The sequence below is a fragment of the Ictalurus furcatus genome, chromosome 17 (genome assembly GCF_023375685.1).
Source record: "Ictalurus furcatus strain D&B chromosome 17, Billie_1.0, whole genome shotgun sequence".
Lineage (NCBI taxonomy): Eukaryota > Metazoa > Chordata > Actinopteri > Siluriformes > Ictaluridae > Ictalurus > Ictalurus furcatus.
Genome location: NC_071271.1, coordinates 13,460,075 through 13,486,566, shown reverse-complemented (window position 1 = coordinate 13,486,566; position 26,492 = coordinate 13,460,075). Strand labels below are relative to the sequence as shown.

Sequence of the window (26,492 nt, the reverse complement as noted above, 5' to 3'; positions counted from 1 at the left end):
CTGCTGAATCATGTCAACTTGACAAGTATCTCCAGTGGTCTTTTGCAGATGTTGGGCAGAGTATTTCTGCCACATAGACTACACAAATCCCCCACTGCTCCTAGCTGCCATTGATAACTCGTATTTCTCACTTTTTTCCTCTTTGAAAGCAGATAAAAGTGTGTGATTTAAGGCTTACTCACAGACTTCCTTTTTAAAATGGAGGGTTTGTGTGACTCATGACTGGTGTTATGGCTTTAATTTTGGTGGGCTGAGGAAATATACTTTTTTAAAAAAGTGGGTAGGATTGTCTGTTCTGCCAAGTAAACTTTAGGCAATATGAAAAGAAACACAGCTATTTTTATACAGTGCACCACCAGGAATCTTGTCATGTTTGTTTTGATTTTTTTGTTCCTAAGAACCACTTGGGTATGATATGCCAAATGGAAGCAATATTATTGTGCTCACATTTGGCCCTCACCCTGCCACACAAATAGTGATACTGCACTCGGGCTAAAGGAGAAAGGAGACTTAACTTCACTCTTTTGGCTGATCTTTGAGAGAGAAAAAATTTGTGAGCACAAAGGGTCCGACTTATGAGTATATATTTTTTATTATGACCGCTAGCTTACTGCATTCCTTATGCAAACAAGTACATGCTCTATTTATTTATTTTTGACAAGTTTAAGTAAACTCCTGAGGCTTACTGCATTTTAGAAGAAGGAGCAAGAAACACTCAAAAGAACCCAGCCAGCTGAGGAAATGGCATTTGAATGAATTTAGAAGGGAAATTGATCTTCTGGAAAGAAGGTGAGCTCAAACATTTCAGGTGTGACGTGGTGTCTGAGTTTATATGTAAAGTGGTTTATTATTCAGTGTGCCATGCAAAATGGACATTTGGGTGGCACACTGAAGTGTTCCCTTAAAAAGAGAATAAAGTGAGAATAATTATGATGACTGTGTGTGTGCGTGTGCGCACAAATGTGCCGAATGCAAAGGATTTGAATGTAATTTATTTGTTAAAATGTACTTAAGTGGAATTCCAAAGTAAACAGTTGACTGAGCTATTTAAACAAAAAGCAGTGTGAAAAAGGAGACAATCTTTTCTATAAGATATTTTCATCTATATAAGTTTCAAAAAGGACAAGCATGAAAATGTGACTGGTCAGGTCAGTGAAGTCAAACAATTTTTGGCAAGGATTTCCTCACATTTCCAGCAGCTGTCAACAAGAAACATTCTCAGAGGAAGTACTCTGAAGGCGGGACAAGCAGTCTCTATTTGCCATCGGTCATATGGCCTGCCGAGTCGGAAAAGTGCTTCTTTGTCTCCGCTTTTTCATTCATTTCATTTTATGTTTCAGTAATCACTTTATCCTGGATGGACATGGTCATTGTAAATCCTACTCAGCAATACAAAAGCACAAGGCACAAAAAAGTACACCACACAGTCACCGCAGGGTATCTCACACTCATTCACCTCAGAAACATTTATACACATATTCCCCTTGGTTTAGGGAAGCTTTTTTGTTTGTGAATACCATTTTTATCAATTTCCCATAAACAATAACAACCAATAGCAACAGCAACACAAAAACACAAACAAAACAACAACACATTTTTGAAAATATTTAAATTATATATGTATATAAAATGAGAAGGGGGGGGGGCGCTGCACATAACACACAAAAGACACATAATTAAATTTCAAAATACAAATCAATTTGAGCCAAACACACACCAACACAATGTTCATTAATGTACAAGGTTTCTAACAAAACCTTTTTAAAATACAATAATTGGAAAGAAGAAAAGGGAAAGGGCATAATGGATGATTAGATGGATGCCTGAAACACCCCACAACCATGATTAATTGATGCACTGACAGATTTTGTGTGCGTTAAATGGCTTTAACCATCTTAATAGATAGGCTGTAAGGTAGACTGGGAAATGTAGAACTTAGGCCTACTGCTGGGTAAAGCATTGAAGCATTTCACTACATGTCTTACTATGTATGGGTGTGGGTGTGTGTGACAGATATATTTTGAATCTGAAATTGAATTTGGGTATGCAGAGATTTTGACTTAGTGTACTGTGTGAGACTGTTGATGTTGATTTATTTTATTTTTTAAACCACGTGTTTTGCTGAGGGGAACAGTTTCCCTGTGTGAGAGGAGTTTGCATGTTCTCCATGTGCTTTGGGGGTTTCTCTGGGTACTACAGTTTCCTCCCGGAGTCCAAAGACATGCGCTGTAGGCCGATTGGCATTTCCAAATTGTCTGTAGTGTGTGATTGTGCCCTGTGCTGAGTTGGCACCCCATCCAGCGTGTCCCTCACCTTGTGCCCCGAGTTTCCTAGCATAGGCTCCAGGCTCCCCTGCGACTCTATGTAGGATAAGTGGTATGGAAGACCACTTAAGAAATCTAAATCTAAATAAATAAATATTTTATGCTTGTTTATTTATCAATTAACCAAGAGTATTTGTGTCATTGATATTATTTTAATTCAATTAACAGTGACTATGAGTAGAGAGCTTACATTTAACTGTTTATGACAGACCTGATTAAAAAAAACTCCTGATTAAAGCTTAAACAAAACAAAAAAAGACTGGTATCCTGATTGGTATCGGTTGATAACGATGACAAGAAATCGGTATCGGCTGTAAAAATCCTGAACGGAGCATCAGTAATGAACACCATTAAACTAAAGCACTTTGGATCTGGTGGGTAAATGAACTCACTGAATCACATCCTATATGAGATTATTCAGATAGGCCTATATACAAAATATACGAGAGTAGTTTGAGAACTGGCTCCAGCCCAGAACCATGACAGTGGGAAATGGCTAATAGTGTAGCTTTAAGTATATTTAAGAGGAACAGACACTGAGGTTTATTGTATTTGTTTACAAGGTGGAACAGGTTAACGGTTTTTGTTTTTTTGCATACAGCCTGTAAAATTAACTGAAAATGTTAAATTGAGTTTATCAGAAGGTAAATTAATTTGTCTCACACTATGTTCCTAAATTCTGTCATAATTGTCAAGCTCAAGTTTTCTCATGCCTACTTGTGCGTTATATTGTGGCACATTGAGGTTACCATCTCTAAAAAATTTTTTAAAAAAAACTAAACTTCAACTGTGCTCCTAAATTTTTGACTGTGCTCCTAAATTTTTTGACTGTAGAACCCTGATGAGTCTGAGTATAGGTGTCCACAAACTTTAGGCCATGTAGTGTAGCTTTGAGATTAAAAAGTAATTAACTGTCACAGAAAATCAGCCCAAAATTTATGAGCAATTACGTAGGACGCTGACGGATTTGGGATAACTCTCGATAAAATAAACATGCTGTACACACACACACACACACACACACACACACACACACACACACACAGTGTAAACTCTACCCAAAGCCTTCCCTAATATTGGCAAACATTATTTCAAGATTTCTGCTATGTTTGTTCTCTAAGCATCTGTCCGTGTGGTGCAACACGTCACAAGATTTATTTTTATCTGAACTCACAACACTGTGGGTATTACTCACTCTGATTGGCTATCAGTAGTCAGTTTACCCGCCTCTCGCAGATCTGATTGGTTAGCTTTGAGAAGTATGGCGCGCTCATTGGTTGCTAGGTTTGTTGTTTCCGCTAACGTAATCACATGTTTTCATCGCGTCTTGGAAAGCTGTGTGTTTAGTTAGCGGAATTCAAGCACAACGCACTTGGTTTGTATAATGTTTATGAAATTAGAACTTCAGTACTGTGTGGGTGTTTTACTAAAACGGAGCGTTTATATGACTTATATTAGTGCCATCATTTAATACAGTGTTAGAAGTGACTGGCTGGGGGCTGGAGTTAGCTAGCTAGGTTAGCTAGCAAGCGAGCTAAGTAAGCAGTGATGAAACGTCTGTGAGGCAGCCAGCTGGCTAATAAACACAGCTGCTTTTTTACAGGATTGAATGCTGTGACAGTGAAGTTGTTGAACGAATTGTTTTTGTAAGTGTTTCCGACCTGCTAGCTCAGTGGCAGGGCGAAATGTCTTGACATATTTCCTAAAAGAGCTGCTTTCCTTGGTTAGCTTGTTATTTATGTTTACATGGTCGCTCCCTTGGGAACAAAGCCCTATAAACACGGTACTAGAAGCAATATTATCTGAATGTTAAAGACCAGAAAATGACCCGACCACAGTCGTAGATAATGTTCGTTTTGCAGCATTTTTGGGGGAAACTCACACGAGGTTGATCAATAATTGTAGCAGATACATTATTATTATCATTATTATTATTACCACCATTGTCACATGGTAAATGGTCTGCATTTATATAGTGCTTTTTTAACCTTAGTGGTACCAAAGCGCTTTACACTGGTTCTCATTCACACACACACACCACTGCTAGGTGCTAGCTTGCCATCGGGAGCAACTTGGGGTTCAGTGTCTTGTCCAAGGACACTTCGGCATGTTGAGTCATGTGGGCCATGAATCGAACCTCCAACCCTACGATTAGTGGACAACCCGCTCTACCACCTGAGCCACATATGCTGTCTGTTTCAGTTGTTTTGATTGAAATGTTCACGGCTCAACATGAACCAAAGCACCTTGACCAGACTCTCCTAGACCCTTGTCTAGCTTTATGATCATAACCCAACACTGTCTTTTCTCAGGATACACACAGGTCAACGATGGCGTCTGACTCCCCGCGCAGACCGAGCCGCTGTGCTGGAGGGGTTGTAGTTCGAGCCCAGGCTGCTACGTAAGCACACGTCTCTTTATTTCTACTCATTTGTGTTGTGTGTCTGTGTTGTAGTTGAGTATGAATTACTTTCCAGGTTCACAATATAATGTTCCCCTTCACTACTCTTTCCTTTACCTCAGTAGAAATCAATATGTGTAATCTAGTAGTCAGTGAGTTGGAACATCAGTGCTGACATTTCTCTGAACTGCCCTGTAAGATTCTCTATCTGTTTGTGAAGTCATGTAGTCATTTTGTATAGCGGGTGTGAGCTTGACCAATGAATCAGGTCAGTGGTAGCAGTGTTACAATGTCTATACCAGTCTGTAGTGGTGATGCAGGAGCTCAATTTATGGATAAAGCTCTCTTTGCTGGTCAGACTACAGTCCTGTCCTCACCTACTGTCACAAGCTGTTTGTCATGATTAAAAGAATAAGGTCATGAGTACAGGAAAGGAGGTTCCTCCTCAGGATTGCTGAGCCTATTCTCTGTGATAGGATGAGGACTTTGAGAATAGCTATATCAGACACGTTGCACTGAATGGAGACCCTTGGGGACACTGGAGAGGTTTATATTTCACAGTTCACCTGGGAATGCTTGGGGAATAGCCCCCAGGAAAAGCTGTGGCCAGGCATAGAAAAGTCTGCACTGACTTTCTCAGCATGTTGCAAGCATGACTCAAGGACAATGAATTAATATACTGTATAAAAATAATGAATATATACACACCTGAGCAAAATAAAAAATAGCCAAGCCAGACACAATTATGTGTGTGTAGAGGGAGGGAGGTAGCAACGTGTTAGAGGGCAATTAATACCAACGCTGCAAGGAAAAAGATGGGCGATGTCTATAATGCTGTTTTGTAATGTATCTGTGAAAATGGGTTTATCATAATGTCATTGACCTGTTTTCCAGGGAGCAGTCTTACATGGAAAGTGTAGTGACTTTTTTGCAAGATGTGGTTCCTCAGGTTAGTTCCTTTTTCCTTCCTGTTCCTATTTATAGCTCATTGTTCCTGTTTATAGCTCATTGCTCCTATTTATAGCTCATTGCTCCTATTTATAGCTCATTGTTCCTATTTATAGCCATGTCAACTCAAACAAGTGATTTGTTCATTTTAATGGTAAACAGTTATCAGCATTTTAATGTTAATCAGTAAAACTAAATAGAATTAAAGAATGCAGAAAAACGCTTCCTCAGTGTAAAAAGTTGTGATGCAAATTTTGTTTGTATAGACAATGAGTCAGTCTTTGAATGAGTTTTAAGTAATATATAGGTTTTTATGGACTATGCCCAAGGATCATGTCTGGATAGCTGGTTAATTGTACACAGTTGTTTTATATAGATAAACAGTATTTGCAGTAACACTTAACTGTAATTTTGCCTTGAAACTCTGAGTTTAATGTCTACTCAGTACTGATCGCTATCCACTAAACTGTGACATGATTATAATTAAAAATTCTCTGTTTTCCTTCATGATTCAGTCTTGAAAATGGACAGTGTTCAGTAGGCCTGCCCTGAATAATTTGAATGCTTGAGTATTCGTTATTACATTAGTATTTGTTCCTCTGTTTAGTACTCCGAAGCTCTGTCATTATCTTCCTACTAACTATATAAGTGCAGTAGGCAACAGTAATGCACTATTGTGTTCAATTTTGCGAGCCATTTGGGATTCACCCAAATGCAGATAACTTCCGGAAAAGACCGTCATATGATCTAAATTGTTAGCGTCCTTATAGCTTTATTACATTGTCAGATACAAGTATGGCAAGATGTATTCTTAAATTATAGTCATAATCTAATGTATAAAATACAAGGGTGGGTCAAATGAAAGACCTTTGACTGTTTGTTTTTCCTTGTTTTGAATTGTTTAGTGCAAATAGGTGTCACTAAAGTGTATCAGGTTTAAGTTAGCAGTAGTACATTTTTACTTTTGCAAACTACAAATTTAATGTTCTGTTTCTCTAATTTATTTTGCACTTTTATTTTTTTCATTTGAGCGTTATATTTTTACAACAAATGAAACGGGGTGTTGCTTAAAAAAAAAAGCCATTTACAGGCTAAATAAGTAAAACACAAAGGTATCGTTTTTACAGAGTGAAGCTGGAGTATTTGGGTCCTCATTCAGGAAAACACGGTCTATTCCAAGCCTGCGATGCTCGGTATAAAGCGCTGTATCTACTCAAGAAGTCTTTTTCTTTTGAAATTTATGCATAATTCTGTTTTTCAATTTCGAAGGCCTACACTGGGACACCACCAACAGATGAAAAAGAAAAGATCATTTGGGTTCGTTTTGAAAAAGCAGATATCAATGGTAAGTTTCTGTTTTTATTTAACAACTTGTATATGGTACAGAAGAGATACCCCGGCCTCTGCCTTGGTGCCGTCAGGCATGTCTCTCTATCTTCTTTTTTGCATCTAATTTCTTTCTTTCTTTTATAACCTCATTATGTGAAGGTTCTGTGCTAGGGACCTGAACGTTAGAAGTTCATATCTAAGAACACTCGGATTCAGGAACTTGACTGAGGCTTAGAAAATGGCTTAGAACTAAAGCATAGAACTTAGTTTTCTTTGTGCAGTATCTGTTTTTCAAGCTTAAATTTTTAACAATTTTAGCTGTATTTATTACGTTATTAACAGTAATTTCCTTTGTATGTAAACAACAGATTACTTTCTGTATTTTATCTGCCCAGAAAAACTAAACCATCAGTATCACTTTCCTATTTAAGACCAAGGTGACAAGGATGTATTGTTATCCATCGATAAATGCATTCATATGTAGTAGGTGTGTTTGAAGAAGGACATCGTTATTGGATGAAATTGATGTATTTTGTGACATTTTGAGTACAAGCGGCGGCGCTGGCGGAAGGACGTCCTGTCCTGCACATCAGTATTTTGTCCTACGACGTTTTTTTAAAACAGTTTGTTTGATTGAAAAAAAACCCCCCAAACAGTATCAGTGTTTTTAATTTAGGACCAATTATCTGTCCAAGGAAAGACAAAGATGGACATGCTTGTGTATGGACCTGTACATTTCTAGAGATATTTCTGTTTTCCAATAAGGGGACAGTAGACTTGAAGTAGAAGCAAGTTATTTTATATATAATATTTGTAATGGTTAAAAAAAATCTAGAGATTTATTTAGAAATGCCTTACATTCATCAATGTCATTTTTCAATCTTCCCGATGCGATGCATTATTAGTGTTCATGCGAGGCTGACGTGTTTGGCAAAACCCGAGCTGTGTGTGCTGTGATGGTTCATTTCTCCCTAAAGGGGATGAGTGCCAGCTCTGCGTTTTCTCATCGACATTCGTGCACGTGTGCCAGCAATACTGTAATTTGACAGCCGACTTGGAACGGCTTTTTGTTTATAAAACGTCTCACTCTATTAAAGTGGAACATATACAGTAGTCCCATCAGAAAATGATTCTTGTTAAGCACATGGCTCATTTGTCTTGCATGCTTTCAATACACTAGAGTACCTTTATACATCAAAAAGACAAAGTATGTGCACAGCAGGCCAGTGTATTATGTGGAGGGTTGTGTGCTTGTTTTATTGCATTAAGCATGATTCCCCCCCCCCCCCCCCCATCATTTCATTAGTTATTTATTTCAAAGCAAAAGTCAGGCTCCCAGTCAGTCAGTCAGCCAAAGATGCACTACCACACCTCTGATTTGTAGAACAAGTGGCTTGAATCGTCCGTAAAAAGATTTGCTGTGTCGCTTGAATCCCTGAAAGCTTTTTCATATCATAATTTATTGTACAGCGTTACAAATCCAGATCATGCTAAGACAACCAGTCCATATTCTAACCATGAAGCGAACAAATTATATAACCCTTAAATGGGCTTGAACATAAATTCTATAGAGCAGAATTGTATTTAGCACAGCACAGGGATTTTACTGTTGACTCTCAGGCTGTTTTTACTAATTTGGCATTCACACCTTATGGAAGCTGACAGTGTACAGAGTTGAGGCTTCTTACAAAAGGCTCTACAGCATGCTAAAAACATGCTCATGCATGTCACTTGTGCATACCTGCTTCTCCTGAGATTGTTTGTGTGTGTGTGTGTGTGTGTTTGTGTGTTTGTTCGTGTTCAGATGTGGCCCGCTCACCAGAGTTCCTGGAGATGCATGGCAGCGGTGTGGACCCACCTCTTTGTCTGATGATTGGCTATGCAGACGGAATGCAAATCTGGAGTGTATCAGTAAGTACTCTTACTATTCTTTTCAGCAAATGAGAGTCGTTGATCGGATATGATTGCTTCCGGTGTGGTGTTTCTAACAGATGCAGATCTTTAGTTCCACTGGATTACAGTAAATAAAATATGAGGAGCGGAATAGCTAGTAGAGCTTCATGAAACAAAAATTATTATTAAAAGTAATTTTTCTGTATAAGTAGTAAATATAAATATATGTAAATATATTTAATATGTGGTGCCAGAATTTATAGTGCCAATATGGCAAATAGTGCAATATTTCTAAAATAACCTATGAAAAAACGTATTGTTGTTGTTGAGCTACATCTTGTTGTTGTTGTTGTTATGGTTAGTCTTTTTATTGTTGTTGCCGTTGTTGTTGCTTTTGTTGTTGGTGTTGTCAGTGATGTTCTTACGTTTCTTATTGTTACTGTTCTTATGGCTCGTCTTCTTACTATTGTTGTTTTTGTTGCTATTAGGGTTCGTCTTCTTTTTCAATTTCTTCTTGTTGTTGTGCTTCTGCTTATTGCGATTGTTGTTCATTTTTTCTTATTGCTGTTATTACAGTTCTTCTTCTTCTGGTTGATGTTTTTGTTGGTTAAATGTGGTTTATGTTATTACTTTTGTTACTATAGTTTCAGCTTCTTCCTCTTCTTGCGTTGTTGTTGCTGAGGATGTTATTATGGTTGTAGATGTTGCTGTTTATGATGATGATGATGTAATTACTTGTCGCAGTCTGTAACAGTGGTGTCTTTGAGTAAAAGTACTGAGAAAGCCTACAGTATTTCATTAAAGCGTATTATGTTATGCTGATCTGAACATAGATATTGTATTATCACCCAAAATATGAACGACATGTTTATTGTCACGTATATTGTCATGCATGTGTAAGCTTAATGGTTATCCAGCGAGCATATCAAGCCGAGTGAATTCTGCAGTTCTCTGTTGGAGCCACTTGATGTCAGTAGTGGCAAAGACAAAGCTTGTTTTGAAGCCGTTAATAGAAATTACAAGCACAGCTTCATTATAAGACTGAGAAAAGAGATGTATGGGGTATTCAACATGTACATTAGCTAATCATCCTCATAATATGCAGATTCTTTATTGTTTGGAAGTTTTTTTTGTGGAAGTTTGCTGCGTAATGTGATCAGACCTACAGCTGAAGAAACGAAATCAAAGCGAGTTAAATTGAAAGCTCTCCGTTTTGAAGTGATTCAGTTTCCTTACCACAGGACTGATAATTAAGAAATGGAAGTGCAAATCCAGTTGTCACTGTTGAAAAAGTTTCACTTTTTAATTCTTACGTTGTGCACAGTTTTCCTTCTGGATTATTTGCTTCTCAGTTATCACTTTTCTGTTCCAAAATATCCTTTATGCCACTTATTTTTTTTTTTAGCTTTTTTAGTAGTCTGTTTTGCGCTAGGCAGGACCCGCTGCTTAAAGCTGCCCGGTTTCTGGTCATGAGTGACTGTGAAGTGTTTGCGTGTGTGTGCGTATTAACATTTTCTCAGAGAGAAAGGTCTTTGACTAGGATGGTGTTGTTCTGGTGGAAGATCACAGGCAGATTGCGTATGGTAAAGTGAATGTGTGTTGGAGTGGAGAGGTGTCCGGAGCAGTGACCTGCACGCCAAAGTGTATTACTTCCAGCTCTTTAAAACACTTCCAACTTTAATCTTTGAGTATTTTTTGAGGTGTTACCTATTCTGTGTCTAGGTTGTGAATTCAAACAACCTTGCTCCTTGTCATCTTGCATGGAATAATACCAAAGCAAACCGTGAACCTGATCTTACAAAAATGGTTACCATATAATGTAACATGGTACAGCTGCACTGTGAAACTTTCTGCATTTTTATGGATCACTGTAAGTCATACTGTGCTGTAAACCACATCAGGAAGGCTGCGTGACATCACTTCAGAACTGCCTATGGTTCGAAACTTCAATTTATAGCGTGTGAACATGTCTAAGTACAGAAAATATATATATATTTTTGTGTGTGTGTCTTCAATAGATCCAATGCAAAACTAAAGCAAACCTCAGGCATCAAACATGTCTTATCTGACTGACAGCCTCCACAGAGCCAAATCTGTAGCTAATATGTAAGGAATAAAATATTATCACTTACCTTATAGTTCCGTCACCAGTCTCTCTCTTTTCAAAAGCCCGTCATCCTGACCTCTTTACCGTGTTGGAAAACATAAAGTGACAGCTCTACCTCTGACTGTTACAAAGCACTGACACTGGAGACTCCTTCCAAAAATGCGGAATAACCGTCTCCTCACAGAAAACCTCACCATGTCAACGAGCAGACGTTTCTTTAATTCATTTATGCGAAGTCCCCTTGTAATTTGTTACTATAAAGACAATAACAAATTGGAACGAGTGCTTGCAGACAGAAATAGTGTCAAAGCTGCTGTTACAGAAAATTACATAATACCTACTGACCAATCAGAATCAAGTATTTAGCAGCACTGTTGTATCGTTGTATTAAATATTTGTAGTTAATATTGACTTTGTTCTTGAAGTTTAATTACACCTCTACGACGTTAATTTCTTCTAAGATGCACTTTCTACTTTATAAGGTTTATCTGTTTAAACAGACCAGCAGTCCAGGAGACTTATCAGCAATCAGCCTTCCTCTTCAATCTGATACTTACAGTACACTATTTTGCAGCTCATGTCATGACTTCCAGATGTAGTTCTTTGTGATCGCTTGACGAATTTCATCACTCCACATTCATTCGAACGAAACGGGCATGTGTACAGGAACCAGAAGTAATTTTGCACATTGCTGTCATAAAAAGTAATGTAATAGTGGTGTAGCTGTAAATGGACGAGACATGGACAATGTGTAATGCGAAATGACTGTTGTGTTAATGGAACACTTGCAATCTGGTACATTTTTATTATTCATCCGCCCTATATGCTTGGGCTGGATTTTCTTGTGCGGTCTTTATCCGTGATATTGTGCCTTTTTTTTTTCTTCTTCTTTTTTTTTTTTTTTTTTTTTGCACTCAAATCACACCATATATTTGATTCCAGTTAATCTTGGTGGCCAAATGACATTTAAAAAATAACTAAAATAAATAAATAAAGACATGACTGATCCTTCTTTCTGTGAAAGCTACTAATTGTGCAAAAGAGCGATCATCCTCTGGTGGGATTGTCTGCTTAAAACACACGGATTATATCCATTAATGTGATAATGCCCATTCTTTGCAATTCAACACACTCTTCCATACACACACACACGCACACACACCTATTTTCAGGGCTTTCCAAATCCACCCAGCCCAGACTCCCATCTTATCTTGCAGATACATCCCAGGCTTTTTGTGGTTTGATTTGCTTAGGTGTGAGATGACTAGTGTTTGGATCCTCAATAACAAATCACTTCATAACCACAAAAAACAAACAATGCATCACTTCATTTCCATGCAAGAGCTTTTTATGTCCGTGGAAAGTATAGTTGGATCCATAAAAATGTATTAGTGAAAGCCTTTTATGATGTGTGCACCCCCCCCCCACCCGAAATAAAGCTTTTCTGCTTTAGTTTTTTCCCAATATCACATCACTGGTACATTTATACAAAGTACAAGTTCATTAACTCATAAACACGTAAATCATATTTATAGTGTATAACAATGCTGTTTGTGCTCGGTTCTGTAAATTGATCGTGCTGTTTGTATTATCTGTGTTTTTTTCTTTTTCCTGTAGCTGACTGGAGAAGCTCAGGAGCTCTTCTCTGTGCGGCACGGTCCAGTGCGAGCTGCTCGTATCCTTCCAGCCCCTCATATCAGTGAGTATTTCTCTTTTCGTATCTCAGTGAAGTTTAAGTTGTTTCCGAACTGCAGGAACGTTTAGGATCTGAGAGCACCAGACCATCTTCAGCTGAACATGTATTACCTGCTTCAGATGTTGGGAGACTTTCAGTGTCGGTTCATAATGGTGCTCTAATTTACACAAAGTAGGGGTGGACAAATAAGTAGCCTGGGTGCCTGGGATAAGCAGATTTCTTATTAAGACTATTAGGTTTTTTTTTATTTATTGGCTAAACTTTAAACATAAACAAGCTATCTGTAAACGTAATGCGCTTCACAGTGGTGCGCACCTCGATGCTGTATGCACATAGCTTAGCACATAGCACATAGCTTAGCACATAGTTCCAAATCTCACCACCTGCTGCACTACACACATCAGCTGAGGTACGATCTGGTAGAACAATTTCTACTAGGTGAATTATTTAGCGTACATGGATGAAACGCTGATTTTTCAGAATTTGTTTCAGAAGTTGTAAGTGCAAGTCTGACATATAACTCATGTGCAGGAACCTTGAAGTCAACTCTGGCCAGATTTGATATTTTTTGTCAAATATCTAAACTTGGTTATTTTTCTTAGTCTGAATTAATGCACTTAACTAACTCTTCATACATTTTTTATACATATGTGTGTGTGTGTGTGTGTATATATATATATATATATATATATATATATATATATATATAGATAGATAGATAGATAGATATAGATATATAAATATGTGTGTGTGTGTGTGTGTATATATGTATAAGTAATATACATATCACTTTTCAGACTGGGAAGCACACTGGAGAGTTTACTTGCCACATGCTGATGAATTTATGATTTGTCCATTCCTACAAAGTTACATCTACCTTACGTGACCATTTACAGAATGCGGTTTTGTTATTTTTTTTCCTTAGAAGGTTCTGTGGGGTTTTTTTTGTATTGACCCTTTAACTTGACTTGTAATGACACAATTTATGAAGTCTTCCTTCAATCTGCCTTTTGTTTTGCGATATGTTGAAATTAAAGGCTACCCATTGCTCCTTAATTGTAGCGAGCTTGCCAGAGCCCTGCTGTTTACCCTTGCTAATATTAAAATCAGCCCTTTAAGATCAGCATTGGCCTGCTGTCAGAGGGCTAGCTGGGATTTTACCCGTGCTGAGACTGGGGGGGGGGCGGCTGCTGCAGGCTTCAGAGACTTTTCCTCCTCTTTCATCACAACTCTTGTATTGGCCTCTACATGCTTTTGGTCAGTCCATTTGTTAGAGGAAGGAAATAGAACAGTCTGACAAAAGTACACACTCCATGCCTTGTTGAATTCCAGTGCACCTCATTTGGTAGGAAAATGTCTTTGTGGCAAGGATGAAAGTATCCACTTTATTTCTTGCTTCCTTATTTCCCCTATAATAATCAGGGTTCTTTCTAATTCTGAATCATTCGATAGTATATTCACAACTCTTTGTAAGCAACAAGGTATAATTCAGCTACATGAAGTCTCCCAAGCGGCATTTTAATGTGACATTTATGTCTAGATTTGTGTTCCGGTCTTTTGGCAGATCCCAACAATGCACAATGGTGACTTTCAATACAAGCTGGACACGGATAAAAGCTAGCTTCAGTAATAAGAAGCAGCAGATAGCCAACACATACGGAGAACGGTTCTCTGCAAAATAAAATGAATTGTTCTATTGGGGAAACTGATTGCAATCTGTATGCTGCAAACAGTGTTGTACTGTAATGGGCCTTAAAAAGAGTAATTGTTTCAGCTGGGAGCCTGGGTGGGCGGATTTGGAAAGTCCTGAAAATAGGTGTCAATTTTAATATGTCAAGGTCTTTCCCAGAATAAAGGAGGAAATTCTGCTTTCTCAAAACCACAATTCTTTAAATTATTTTCCACCGTGTTTCTAACAGTTACTATATTTGAAGCGCCGTTTAACCTCAAAGGCAATAGCCAGACATTAACAGTGGACTAAAAGCTGTAATGTATTAATTCCCTTGCGGCGTGCAGGGTTTTTTCCCCTCTCTTTCTGTTTGCATGAAATGGTAAATCATGTCAAACCTGGCCTAGAAAAAAAGATTTGTCTCCAGATTTAGTTGTCTTGCCTAAATTGTCAGTTTAAAGCAGAAGGCAGCAATTAGCTTTTGTCTTTCCTAGTCTGTTTTTACATTATGACTGGATATCGTGACCTGTAACAATGATAGGCAGGTTTTCTTTTCCCTGTTTTTTTTTTTATTTTTATAGATGTACTTTATAGTATTAGGGGTCTCAGAGCAGCACATTTACACTCACACGCTATGCCACAGGGACTCTGCCTTCCTGCAGATGATTACTGTCATGCCACGGCTAAGTAAATTACAGCCTTCGATCTTGACATGATTGGAAGTTTCACCCCTTTATTTAAAAACAGAAAAATCAGATAAATATGGGATCTGTAAACATAAAGCAAAATGCCTGAAATATGCCTTATGGCATCTCTTTTTTTTTTTTTTTTTTTGCTCCAATTTCTCTAAACCCCTCAAATTAAAACCAGTCCGACAAAAGCTCTCTCCTAAAGCTTTGAAGTGTATTTTTCAGTGGAGTCAGTGCAGAGAGACTTTTGTGTTAACACATTACACCAATTGACGTTTCTGTTCTCAGCACATGCTTCATGTCTTGCATGCTGGTATTTTAATTTCGTTTGATTTGCATAACTTTCACTGTGAGCCCTGGCTTTATTTAGTGGTCAGTCAGGGTGAGTGTGTAGGCTGAGAGGAAAGAAGCGCTTTCTTTTTTTATTTCCTTGAAAAGCTGTAATTTGATTACAGTGTATCTGTTGTAATGCAATCAACACACATCCTGTTGTGGTAGTTGCTTTTTATCATCATGTGTAGTGGGTGGCTCTGGCTGACTGACAAAATGCCTCACATGCACACGGCATATGAATGTCTCTCTTTGTGCGGGTCAGCGGTTCATGTTCTCTCCTCTGTCCCTCTGGCTGCAGGTCCCCTGAACACTGACAGCTTTGCAGAGAAGAGGCCCCTCCTCGGTGTTTGCAAGAGCACAGGCTCCTCGGGGTGAGTGCTAAACAATGACATCACTTCCTCGCTGTGCTCTCATGCTGCTGAAGCATTTTATAACGGACCTGTTCTACTCAAATGCACACACATGATAAAGCCATGAATCCCTGCCTCATGTCTTAGATCTAATGAACTGAAAATAAAAATGCTGTTCATTGCAATGGAAACTATTCCAAATCAAGCTTAGGCACTGCTGAGGCCACATAGTCATTACATGATTAGTTCATGGTCTGATATGCATCTGCTGTATAGCTTGTGAAACATGAACGGAGACGCTTTAAACTTGTGCACGTGTTAACGGAATGTTCCGTTGTTGTCCAGTTTATGACATTTTCCTCCTTTTAACATGCAGAATGAGCCCAAGTGATAGCCTTCCTTCTGTGTGACATTTAGCCATTATGAGGCCCAAATCTCAAGCATGCCCGAAGACCTGTAATTTTCTGTACATAACAAGCTGCATCAAAGGTCTCTTCACTGTGCTGGTGTCCCAACGAAACCATCTGTAGAGACACAACCAAACTTTAGTGACTGCTTGACCAGCTGGCTCCAGAGGGCTCTTACTGTTGCCACCCCACCCAAGGCAATGTCTTACACCTTTGTCACACGGTCGTTTCCACTGTGACGCATCTTAACTCAATATTTCCTTCTCTGGAACTAGACTCTGTCTTTAGCCTGCTTTGATGGGGACCACCAGAATGATTCCTTGACTTCAGTGCTGTACAGGCATACTCTCACTCACTTTTTTTGTTTTGTTCTGAGGGTTTGGGTTTGACCCCCACTGATGGTGAGGCTAACGATGAAAACCTGCCTTTTCTTGAAAACCATAACTCGCACTCCACAGCCGAGTTGCATGGCCACTGCTACGTTACACTGCAAGTGTTTGGTAAATAGTTCTACATCCAGCAATTTTTTTTTTCTCATTCTTCGTAATTATCGTTTTGTATGATTTCCTTAAAGAATTCCTGGTCCCAATCGCCTCACTTCAAAGGAAATAGTTTATAAACCAAAGTCTTCACAATTTTTAGTGTATCATCATCTTGAAATAATAGCTTTTGTCAACCACGAGAGTGCGTTCTGACACTTAAATGGAAAGCACATTGGAGAGTTGGCTGAAACAGCGTTGCTGGTTTAGAAGTTGGTTCAGACAGCTTTAGGCTTAGATTACAAGATTTGCAAATTAAAGGAAAACCAGAAAAGGGAAAAAGCATGTGTGCTGAATCCTCCGCGGCCGAATTCCAGCCAGGCACACTCAACATAACTTTATCAATGGAAAGGATTATGCCTTAAGCCCAAACATTGCATGGCTCTAGTGATTTTCCTGACAGCAAAATGCATACGCTACACTTCATGCTGAGCACCCGTGCCAACAGAGCCTGCAAATTAGCATGGAATGCTCATGCTAGTCAGAAACTGGTAGACCTCTGCTTTTTTTTTTTTAAGGTGTTTGTATATTTAAGAGACTACTCATACAGTCAACATGTACGAAATGGGGGTTTTAGTTGTTTGTGGTGTTGCTATATTTTGGGAGGTTAAAAGTTCAGCGTTTAGAAAATCTGCCTTTGTTCTTTGACATGTGGAGAAATGAAGTTGTTGGGCAGGCAGAAAACAGTACCCTCCCAACTGCTCCTTTCCCCTGAATTTACCACATCTCTTTGGAGAGGATGTGGGCATGGTTTTCCACTAATGCAGTCCTCAGTTCTTGCGGATATTAGAGCTGGGTCTGTTTCAGAGTTTGGGGCGTGTGGAGGTTGAGCTTCTGGTCCTCTCCTCTCCTCTCCGGCCCCAGGTCCTGACTTTTTGGACTCCTTTCTGGCTCTGGGACACTGGCAGGCCTCCAGCATTTCACTCAGTGTCTGCCTTCTGAGAACAGCGCTGAGCCAGATGCTCAGCTCAACAAGTCCTCCTATTCAAATATCCCACAGCACGTGTCGAGCCACACAAAGCACAATGTTATCATAGGGATCAGAACTGTTTTTTAGGATGGTTCTAATTGTCCTTACCCAGCGTGACATGCATTGGGTAAGGACAATTAGGTATGTAGGCATTAGGCATGTAAAATCCTTCTGGCACCTAATGCTTGGTTATTAATGATCCAGTAGGAATGTCGGGAATCTATTTTGCTCCGAACATCTACTTTTAAAGAGACTTAGAGAAAACCTGTTGTAATGTTAAGCTGTACTTTTCACTCTAAACCTTTGACATGAACGATCCCTTCTAAAGTGTATTAAATGATAAATCTCTTGAGTGTTTGAGAGACAGGGGATTAAGAGGATTGTGGAAGCGATGCTTTTAAACTACTTGAGCCGAATTATGCTCACACCCAGAACTGTGGATCAGACCGACCAGCTACTGACACTGTTTAATCATCTTCATATTAGGTTCACTTTGTCTTTAATTGCCAGAGCAGTGAGTATCAGTGGCAGTGGATACCTTCTTGTGCCGAGGCCTTCCAAGTCACAAAGTGACATATGATGCAGTATGGCAACAAATAATGCTGTCATTCAGCCATTATTCCTTTTTTCTTTACACCTTGAACATGTGTCGGACCGCACATGTGCCATATGGAGCTATCTGCTTAGCAGCTTGTAACGACAGGTAGAGTTACAGATAACCTGTCCTCAAAATCTTGCATTAGCCTCCTCTCATCACTTCTGCCTAGGTTAGTTTATATTTGATACATTTCAAGAACATATCTATAGAAACACTGTGAAATTCTGTGGTGTCCACCAGCTTAGAGTTGGCTATCACTCACTATTTAGGAGTGGTGTAATAGAATGCCACTTATATATGTAATTATGGTTCTATTAATACTGTAAACCACTAGGGTTTCTTATCTTTTGGAACCCGCATTGACCCAGCAGAACTTTCCTATGAAGTCAGCAAGAAGCTTTTGTCAACCATGAGCATGCATTACAAGAAAAGATGTCGGTATGACCTAGCTATTCATTGCATCAGCAATATGGCAAGTTAAAACCGGTATCTCTGAAAGCGATGATTTCAGGAAAAAGAGTGGGAGAATTTAATGTTGATATACAGTCCCCTCTGAAAATATTGGAATGGCAAGGCCAATTCTTTTGCTTTTGCTATACACTGGAGACATTTATATTTACATTACATTTGGGTTTGAGATCAAAAGATGAATACGAGATGATAGATCAGAATTGCAGCTTTCATTTCCTGACATTTACATCTAGATGTGTTAAACAACTTAGAACATGACGCCTTTTGTTTGAACCCAGACTGGCTGTTTGAACAATTAATAGCTCTGAATGTCTACTCTTGGTTTGAGCCCTGGATTTCGCCTGTGAAGACATGAATGTCCTGAAAAAGAAAGAAACCACTGGTGTACTCAGAACTATACATGGAACAGGTCACCCCCCACCATGTAACTCATGCAGTCTAACCAACGCAGTGTAACCCACTCACTGTAGCCCACACAGTGTAACCCACATACTGTAACCTACAGTGTAACCCACACAGTGTAACCCACACACTGTACTGTTACCCACACAGTGTAACCCACATACTGTTACCCACACAGTGTAACCCACATACTGTACCCTACACTGTAACCCACACAGTGTGACCTACATACTGTAACCTACAGTGTATCTCACATACTGTAACCTACAGTGTATCCCACATACTGTAACCCACACAGTGTAACCCACATACTGTACCCTACACTGTAACCCACACAGGGTAACCCACATACTGTGACCCACATGCTGTAACCTACAGTGCATCCCACATACTGTAACTTACATTGTAACCCACATACTGTAACCTACAGTGTATCCCACATACTGTAACCTACTGTGTAACCCACATACTGTACCCTACACTGTAACCCACATACTGTGACCCACATACTGTAACCTACAGTGTATCCCACATACTATAACCTACAGTGTATCCCACATACTGTAACCTACAGTGTAACCCACATACTGTACCCTACACTCTAACCCACAGTGTAACCCACATATTGTGACCCACACACTGTAACCCACACAGTGTGACCCGCATACTGTGACCCACATACTGTAACCTACAGTGTAATCTACAGTGTAACCCACATACTGTGACCCACATACTGTAACCTACAGTGTATCCCATATACTGTAACCTACAGTGTAACCCACATACTGTACCCTACAGTGTAACCCACACAGTTCCCCATACACTGTTATGCACACACAATGTTCATGTTGATTCAGTTTGAAAAGGGTGATTTGGTACTTCAATTACTGTACCTCACTCTCACTCTTCCCTTTGTTCTATTTATATTTTAGTTTCTGCTGAGTGCACGTTTGGTCATTTGTGGTTTTAAAGTAATGTGAGATATGGGCCACTGTTATGACCCATTGATAGATATGGCATGCACAGTCCTTTCTTTTAGACTTAGGCAGAAGATAAGCACATTTCTTTCCCATGAGAGATTCTCCACAGGAAAAAGTTTGGAATGTACAGACCAGGTGCACAAGACCTGTAAGATCAGCATCATATAGTGGACTGCGCATAACTCAAGGTCTCTGAGGATAGGAAAGTGCAAGCCTTTGAAGTGTACTTTTCTTCTTTATTACACTTGTTTAAAAGGGTTTTCCATCAGAACGTTGTTTCTTATCTTTCCTTATAATAGCTGTAGAGGTTACACAGTAGAGATGATCTGACTGCAGATTTTACCATTTTTAAATCTTCGTCTTTTTAGACATCCTCTCTGTGTTATCCCTAGATTATCACATGATATGTGGAGGTGTTAAATCAGGATTAGCTTTGTTGTACTATATTCAATGTCTTTTTATGTGATTTATTTGTCTGACCTCTAAGTTGAAAAAGAAGTGAGAGCTCTATTTCTATCTATCTATCTATCTATCTATCTATATATATATATATATATATATATATATATATATATATATATATATATATATATATATATATATATAAAAAATGTATTTATGTGTGTGTGTGTGTGTATGTGTAAGTAATTGGACGTTAAGTAATTAAAGATTGTAAACTCCAGCCTGGAATTACATGATGCTTTACTGACAGAATGCTGACGCTAATGTGTTACCAATATGTGAATGCATGCTAGACCCCAGTGAAAGTAGAGGAAATGCATTTTGGACAGACATAGAGCTGTGGTTGAACTTTTTACCCTAATTACTTTCCCGCTAATGCCCACGGCGTGCCGAAATCAAAGGTCCGCCTCAGGCCTCAAGAATCTTGTGATGTGGCCAGCGTTTGTTGCGTTCTGAAGCACAACTCGAGAGGCAGGAGAAGTTAAAGCCCATTGAAAAGTGTGACATGATTCATTTTTCTTTTTGAAAATGTCTTCGTTACCACCCACCAGACTCATAGCTTACAAATATTGCTGAAATTCTTTTCATCTGTGCTGAACATAGCTTTACTTGAAAAGAAATATGAATTGGTGTGAGGTAGACCTGAAGGCGCTTTCATGGGCAAATATCTGTGTAAGCAAAAGGGCATAGTCCCATATTTTAAAATCATAAAAATGTTTCAAGATTATTGTATCCATTTGAAAAGAATGAATCTATGCTTTTGTGTGAGTTACTATTTTCAGTAGCAGGATATTTCACAAATTGTCATACAACTCTGGTTTGTTTTGCATTTCCACACCATGCAGGCCTAGCTGTTTGTTCTCCGTTAGGAATCTACACTATGTTTTAAGAATTTCTCTGGCAGCTAAATTTATGTGCTGGAAAACCTCTTAATTTCCCCGGCTTCTAGGTTTTATGGACCATTTCGCTCAGGTTAATAAAGTTATGGATTAAAAGCTCACTCTGAAACATGACCAGTTGGAGGTCTGTGTATATAATCAGTGTAAATTAGAATAACAGATGAGGAGTTTATGACCAAGTGATGAAATGGTCAGCATCTTCCATAATGACCATTGTCAACCGACGTGTTACTAAAATTAAGTCGAAACCACGACTGTAAAAACGGTACTGCTAAGCAGTGATATTTCCCATCTGGTACTGTTGGAGTGCTGGACAAGAAAAGTTCAGAATACATTTTATGGGATTCCTAATGTGAAGTGAAATGGATTTTGCAGGACTGCTCTGTGGTCATTTTGTAGGCTTGTACTGTATGATTAACTAAGTGATTCGGGATGGTGCGAAGGTGGCATGATGTGGATGAAATAGTATATTGTGATTATTTTGCTATACAGTATGATCATAATATGTCTTGCTGTGCATTTTGGTGTAAATTGGTGATCTTATGATGTGGCAAGAATAAAGGATGGCTTGCATTAATTTTTATTCAGAATTATTGTTACTGTATATACTGCATCAGTGGCACTTTCAATGTGCCATGAAGACCTGACCTGAAACATCCCATCAGAGGTCAGAATGCTCAAAGGGGACAAGAAAACTGTCGTTCGGTAGAAGGATTTAGTCATATTGCAGTCTTCTGTAATATAAATATTGCAATGGCTCATATGTCACTAACTCTTTACAAACAATCTATTGTATAGCCCAGAAATGTATCTTATAAGCATTGTCAAATTTTGCCACTCCAAATGGAGAATGGAAAATTCAATGAGCCTGTCCAGTTTGATATTTTCCTAACCTAGCCGATGCTTGAAGCGTTTTCTCACACTTGGCTACTGTCTAAATTGGGCATTGCCGGTTGAAAAAAGAAAATAGAAGGCAAAAATCGTTCCACTCATGGAAAAAGGGCAGGTCTCAGTTTAATGGATCATATTTTTTAAACGTGCCCTTTGTTGAAGAAAGCATCTATTTGACATTGATAAAATGGGATCACAAAAATCGTAGACAAGGGCATTATATTGGTGCTCAATATCACCTACATGTGTGCAGAACTGAAGCTCTGATATAATTTTATAAAGGTAATTGAAATTTACGGTCACTCTTGAATCGAGCTCTAGATTTTCAGTGAGAGGAAATTGTATTATAGATGACAGTGCATTGCTTCCATTAGAAGCAGGCCATTAGTTCTCATACAAAAAGGTAATTGAAGTGACCAATATGATGATTTTTTTTTTCATGGCTATCACTGTCTCATTAATCAATCTGGAAGCATATCATTTGTGTCAAATTGGCTCCAAAAAGCTTTAAATTGGATTGATCTGGTCCAGATAATGCTGAAATCAATGAATAGTGGCTATAAGACAAGTTTGAGAAGTTAAATGCCACTATTAATCTCAGGATTTGAATCCAGAGTGTTTTCTGCTGTAATAATAATGGCTCCTTGTCTCTTGTATCCTAATGATTAAACGTTGCAAGCCTAAAAAAAAAAGAGCATCAAAGCAACATAAGAATAAAGAGCAGTAACTTTTCCAGATGCTGTCTTACATTTAACATACTCTGAAGCTGTTGCTGAGACTTGTTCACTCGCTTCGCTATTATTATGTGCTCATTTAGTTGCTATAAAGAAAGTAAAACAGAGTACACTGACACGCACTCGCACTAACACATGCAGCTTGGTTTCTGTCTCTTTTATTAGCCAGGCAATGTTGTGAGGGCTGCTCGAGTGCCAGGGCTTTAGCAGATTGTTCCGGCTGTGGCCTGTGAATCCATCTGTGCTGGAGCTGGCTGCCGGGCATGGCAGTGTGCGGCCTCGTTCGTGTCTGTGGTTTCTGCCACAGCTCTCAAAATTGTGGCGTTTACACGCATGCTATAATCCGGTCCTGGCTGAGCTTGTAGTGTAAGTGTAGAAAGCTGAATATATTGAGTTCAGCATGAAATCAGAGCTGTTGTATGCCTGCCATTTTTCCTTAAAAAGACTGGCTGTAGTTCCAGACCACAGTAGACTGTTCAAGAAATACAGCAGAAGTCTAAAAGGTGCCGTCAGTGTCTCAGCCTGTACGGTGACCCAAGGTCTGCCATTCACTGCTGTGCTACTGTGTGACGGCCAACACACATAGCAAACCGGAACGTTACTCACCGCAGTCTCACAATGATGCGGACAAGTGGGTGAAACACATCTATTTTGGGAAGAAACAAAATGTGCTGTTTGTGTCTCATCACAGTTCCACTCACAGCTCCTTTTTTGTTGATTGGCACATTTAAGAAATTTCTGGTTCTCCATCACAGAGCTGTGAAGCACAGTATGTTCAAGTGCCTCATCGTTTTCCGTTTAGTCTTTTCTGCTTTCACATTTGACAGTTTGCGGCTGCTTTAGGATGCACTTATGTGTGCGTATTTTGAAGAACGCCAATGTTACAGCCACACCGTGTCATCTCATTACATCTGCTCAGTTTATGTTGAGAATATCTTATGCGACGATTTGTCTTCTTTTGCTTCCCGGTTTGGTCACCTGCACGGGGGGCGCAGTATCCTAGTGGACATCACGTTTACGTCACCTCCGGGGTTGGGGGTTCGAAACCCGCCTCCGTCCTGTGTGCTCGGAGTTTGCATGTTCTCCTTGTACTTTGGGGGTTTCCTCTGAGCACTCTGGTTTCCTGATTGGCATTTTCAAATTGTCCTGTGTGTGATTGTGCCCTGCAATCGGGTGTCCCCTGCCTTTTGCCCAGAGTTCCCTGGGATAGGCTCCAGGCCCCCTGGCGACCCTGTGTAGGAAAAGTGGTATGGAAAATGGACGGATGGACAAGCAACAAACATGACTGAATAGTGACAAGATAACCTTTTAATGCCTTACCATTATTGATGGCTATAAATAAGACAATTTGAAGTGGTGATGTCTTGTTTTGTACATAGACATGATGAAGAGATGTTTTTTGAATTTATGAGAATAAATGATTACTCGTTTCAACTTTAAAAAAAATTTTTTTAGACAAGCTATGTCAAATCAAACAAGAAATAAAAAATTTATGAAAGTTTGTGGAAACTCATCACTTTTTAGCTAGTCTCTGGTCCCATGAGATCCTTTCAGCTAAGTAATTGTCCTAAACGTGTGATTGGCTGCGACAAGCAGCAGCAGAAGATCACCGACAGAAGCCGCAGTGGTTCATGTTTTCAAACTAAAGTCACTAAATGATGGCCATTTTTTTTTTCATTTTGGCCATGTTTATCGTCTCCGCTGCTGCCTTTTTTTTTTCTCAATTCAATTCGCTTCATTCAACTGAATTGCTTTGCTGTGTCTGCCAGCTGATGACCCCTGGTCTAGGGCTAGGCCATTTTCATTATATTACAACCTTTCAGACTGACTTCTTAATAGCATTTTTGCTCTTCTTTAGGGACCAGGGCTATGATGAGACACCCTCCATGGATTTCACATGTAATTGCCAAATCGTATGACTGTGTCGAATCTTATCTATGATTCATAATCAAATCACTTTCAGCATGGAGGTAGACATACAGTTCAATTAAGTGACAGACGTATCACAGTCATTAGCGGTTGAATTCAGAGCCTATTATTTTGTCAGTGAATCACTAGTTATTGATTTTCTTTATTTACAGAGACAATCAGATCAGTCATTTCTCCGTTCTGCATTCCAGCGTGACCTTTTCTCACTCGGCCTGATTCGGGTACTCTGATGCAGCCGCGTTGTAAGGCACAAATGATTTGTATAGAGCAGAATTATCATTACAGAGAGAACAATCTACTTTATGAGAAACATCCCACCGAACTGACTGCTTGATATAGCAGACCAAGCAGTGCCAGCGAAGTTGGTGAACTTTTAATGAGGATTAATGTCTGAGGTCCTTTCTGCCAGCAGCCACTTTTCCTTCCCCCAGACTTGTGCTGATGTGTTACTTGACAAAGCATTTAATGTCAGATTTTGGGAAGGAAATGGCTGCAACACTTTTGGGAAGAATACTGATGCAATTAAACTAAGAAACTGGTTCTCTGTGGGATTGTTTAGCTTTCAGTGCGTTTCAGATGCATTCCAATGAAGACTGATGTATTTGTGATTTGTTCTTTGTTTGTCAGAATTACTGCCATGTGTGTATGTTTCTTACAGGACCAGCCCTCCGTACTGCTGTGTGGACCTGTATTCTCTAAGGACCGGAGAGATGGTCAAGTCAATTCAGTTTAAAACGCCCATTTATGATCTACACTGTAACAAAAGGTATCCTGATGCAATTTCTTTTTTCTTTTTTTACTTCTAATTTGAGAATTATTTGTCATATACAGATCAGTATCTATTCCAGTTATCTACAGTGTATGTACTGTTAATGGGTTCACTCTGTTTCTTTAATTACAGGATTCTTGTCGTCAGTCTTCAAGAAAAGATTGCTGCCTTTGACAGCTGCACTTTTACAAAAAAATTCTTTGTCACAAGTAAGTCCACTTGTTTATAATGTCCCAGTTTTGTTTGCTCTTCATCCGATTCTTCCACCTTAAAAGTCCAGCGAAGGAGCTCTAGTTTTGAATAATCCCTCACACACACTGACATCATTAAAAAGCACTCGCCTTGAGTTTTGTTGTGTGAACCTGCACAATCTCAACTCCATGCGTGCAATTGGAGCACTGGAGACATTTTACCTCGTCACTCTGCGCAGCTATACGATATCAAAGACCTGTCCCAGACTCCTTATTTCGACAGGCCGGTAATCACTCACCCTGGCCATTACATGAAAACACTTGTAGACGCTCTTAAGTCTGTCCTTTCCCAGCACCTAACACTCTTTGGCTTCTACAGTAAGGGCCATTGTGTCCTCTGAAGTCCATATCACAATCCAAAACCAGGCCTTCTATCCCCACTTAAGCAATCGTCTGTTGTAAATTGCCATTAGCGTAGTTTTAATGGCTCTCATTGTCTGTCTGCTTTCCC

General features: G+C 39.2%; 1 protein-coding gene across 6 annotated transcripts in view; it reads left to right on the top strand.

Moving 5' to 3' along the window:
* Positions 1 to 3,625: 3,625 nt before the first annotated feature.
* The window catches only part of bcas3 (BCAS3 microtubule associated cell migration factor), a 221,795-nt gene continuing 198,928 nt past the window's right edge, over positions 3,626 to 26,492 (top strand). For all 6 annotated transcript variants that reach the window (XM_053646445.1, XM_053646444.1, XM_053646443.1 and 3 more), the window contains exons 1-9: positions 3,626 to 3,699; positions 4,637 to 4,725; positions 5,620 to 5,674; positions 6,943 to 7,018; positions 8,807 to 8,913; positions 12,620 to 12,701; positions 15,688 to 15,760; positions 25,680 to 25,787; positions 25,923 to 25,999. In XM_053646445.1, coding sequence (XP_053502420.1) covers positions 4,655 to 4,725; positions 5,620 to 5,674; positions 6,943 to 7,018; positions 8,807 to 8,913; positions 12,620 to 12,701; positions 15,688 to 15,760; positions 25,680 to 25,787; positions 25,923 to 25,999 — 649 coding nt within the window. In that variant the 5' untranslated portion in view covers positions 3,626 to 3,699; positions 4,637 to 4,654. The remainder of the gene's footprint in view (positions 3,700 to 4,636; positions 4,726 to 5,619; positions 5,675 to 6,942; positions 7,019 to 8,806; positions 8,914 to 12,619; positions 12,702 to 15,687; positions 15,761 to 25,679; positions 25,788 to 25,922; positions 26,000 to 26,492) is intronic.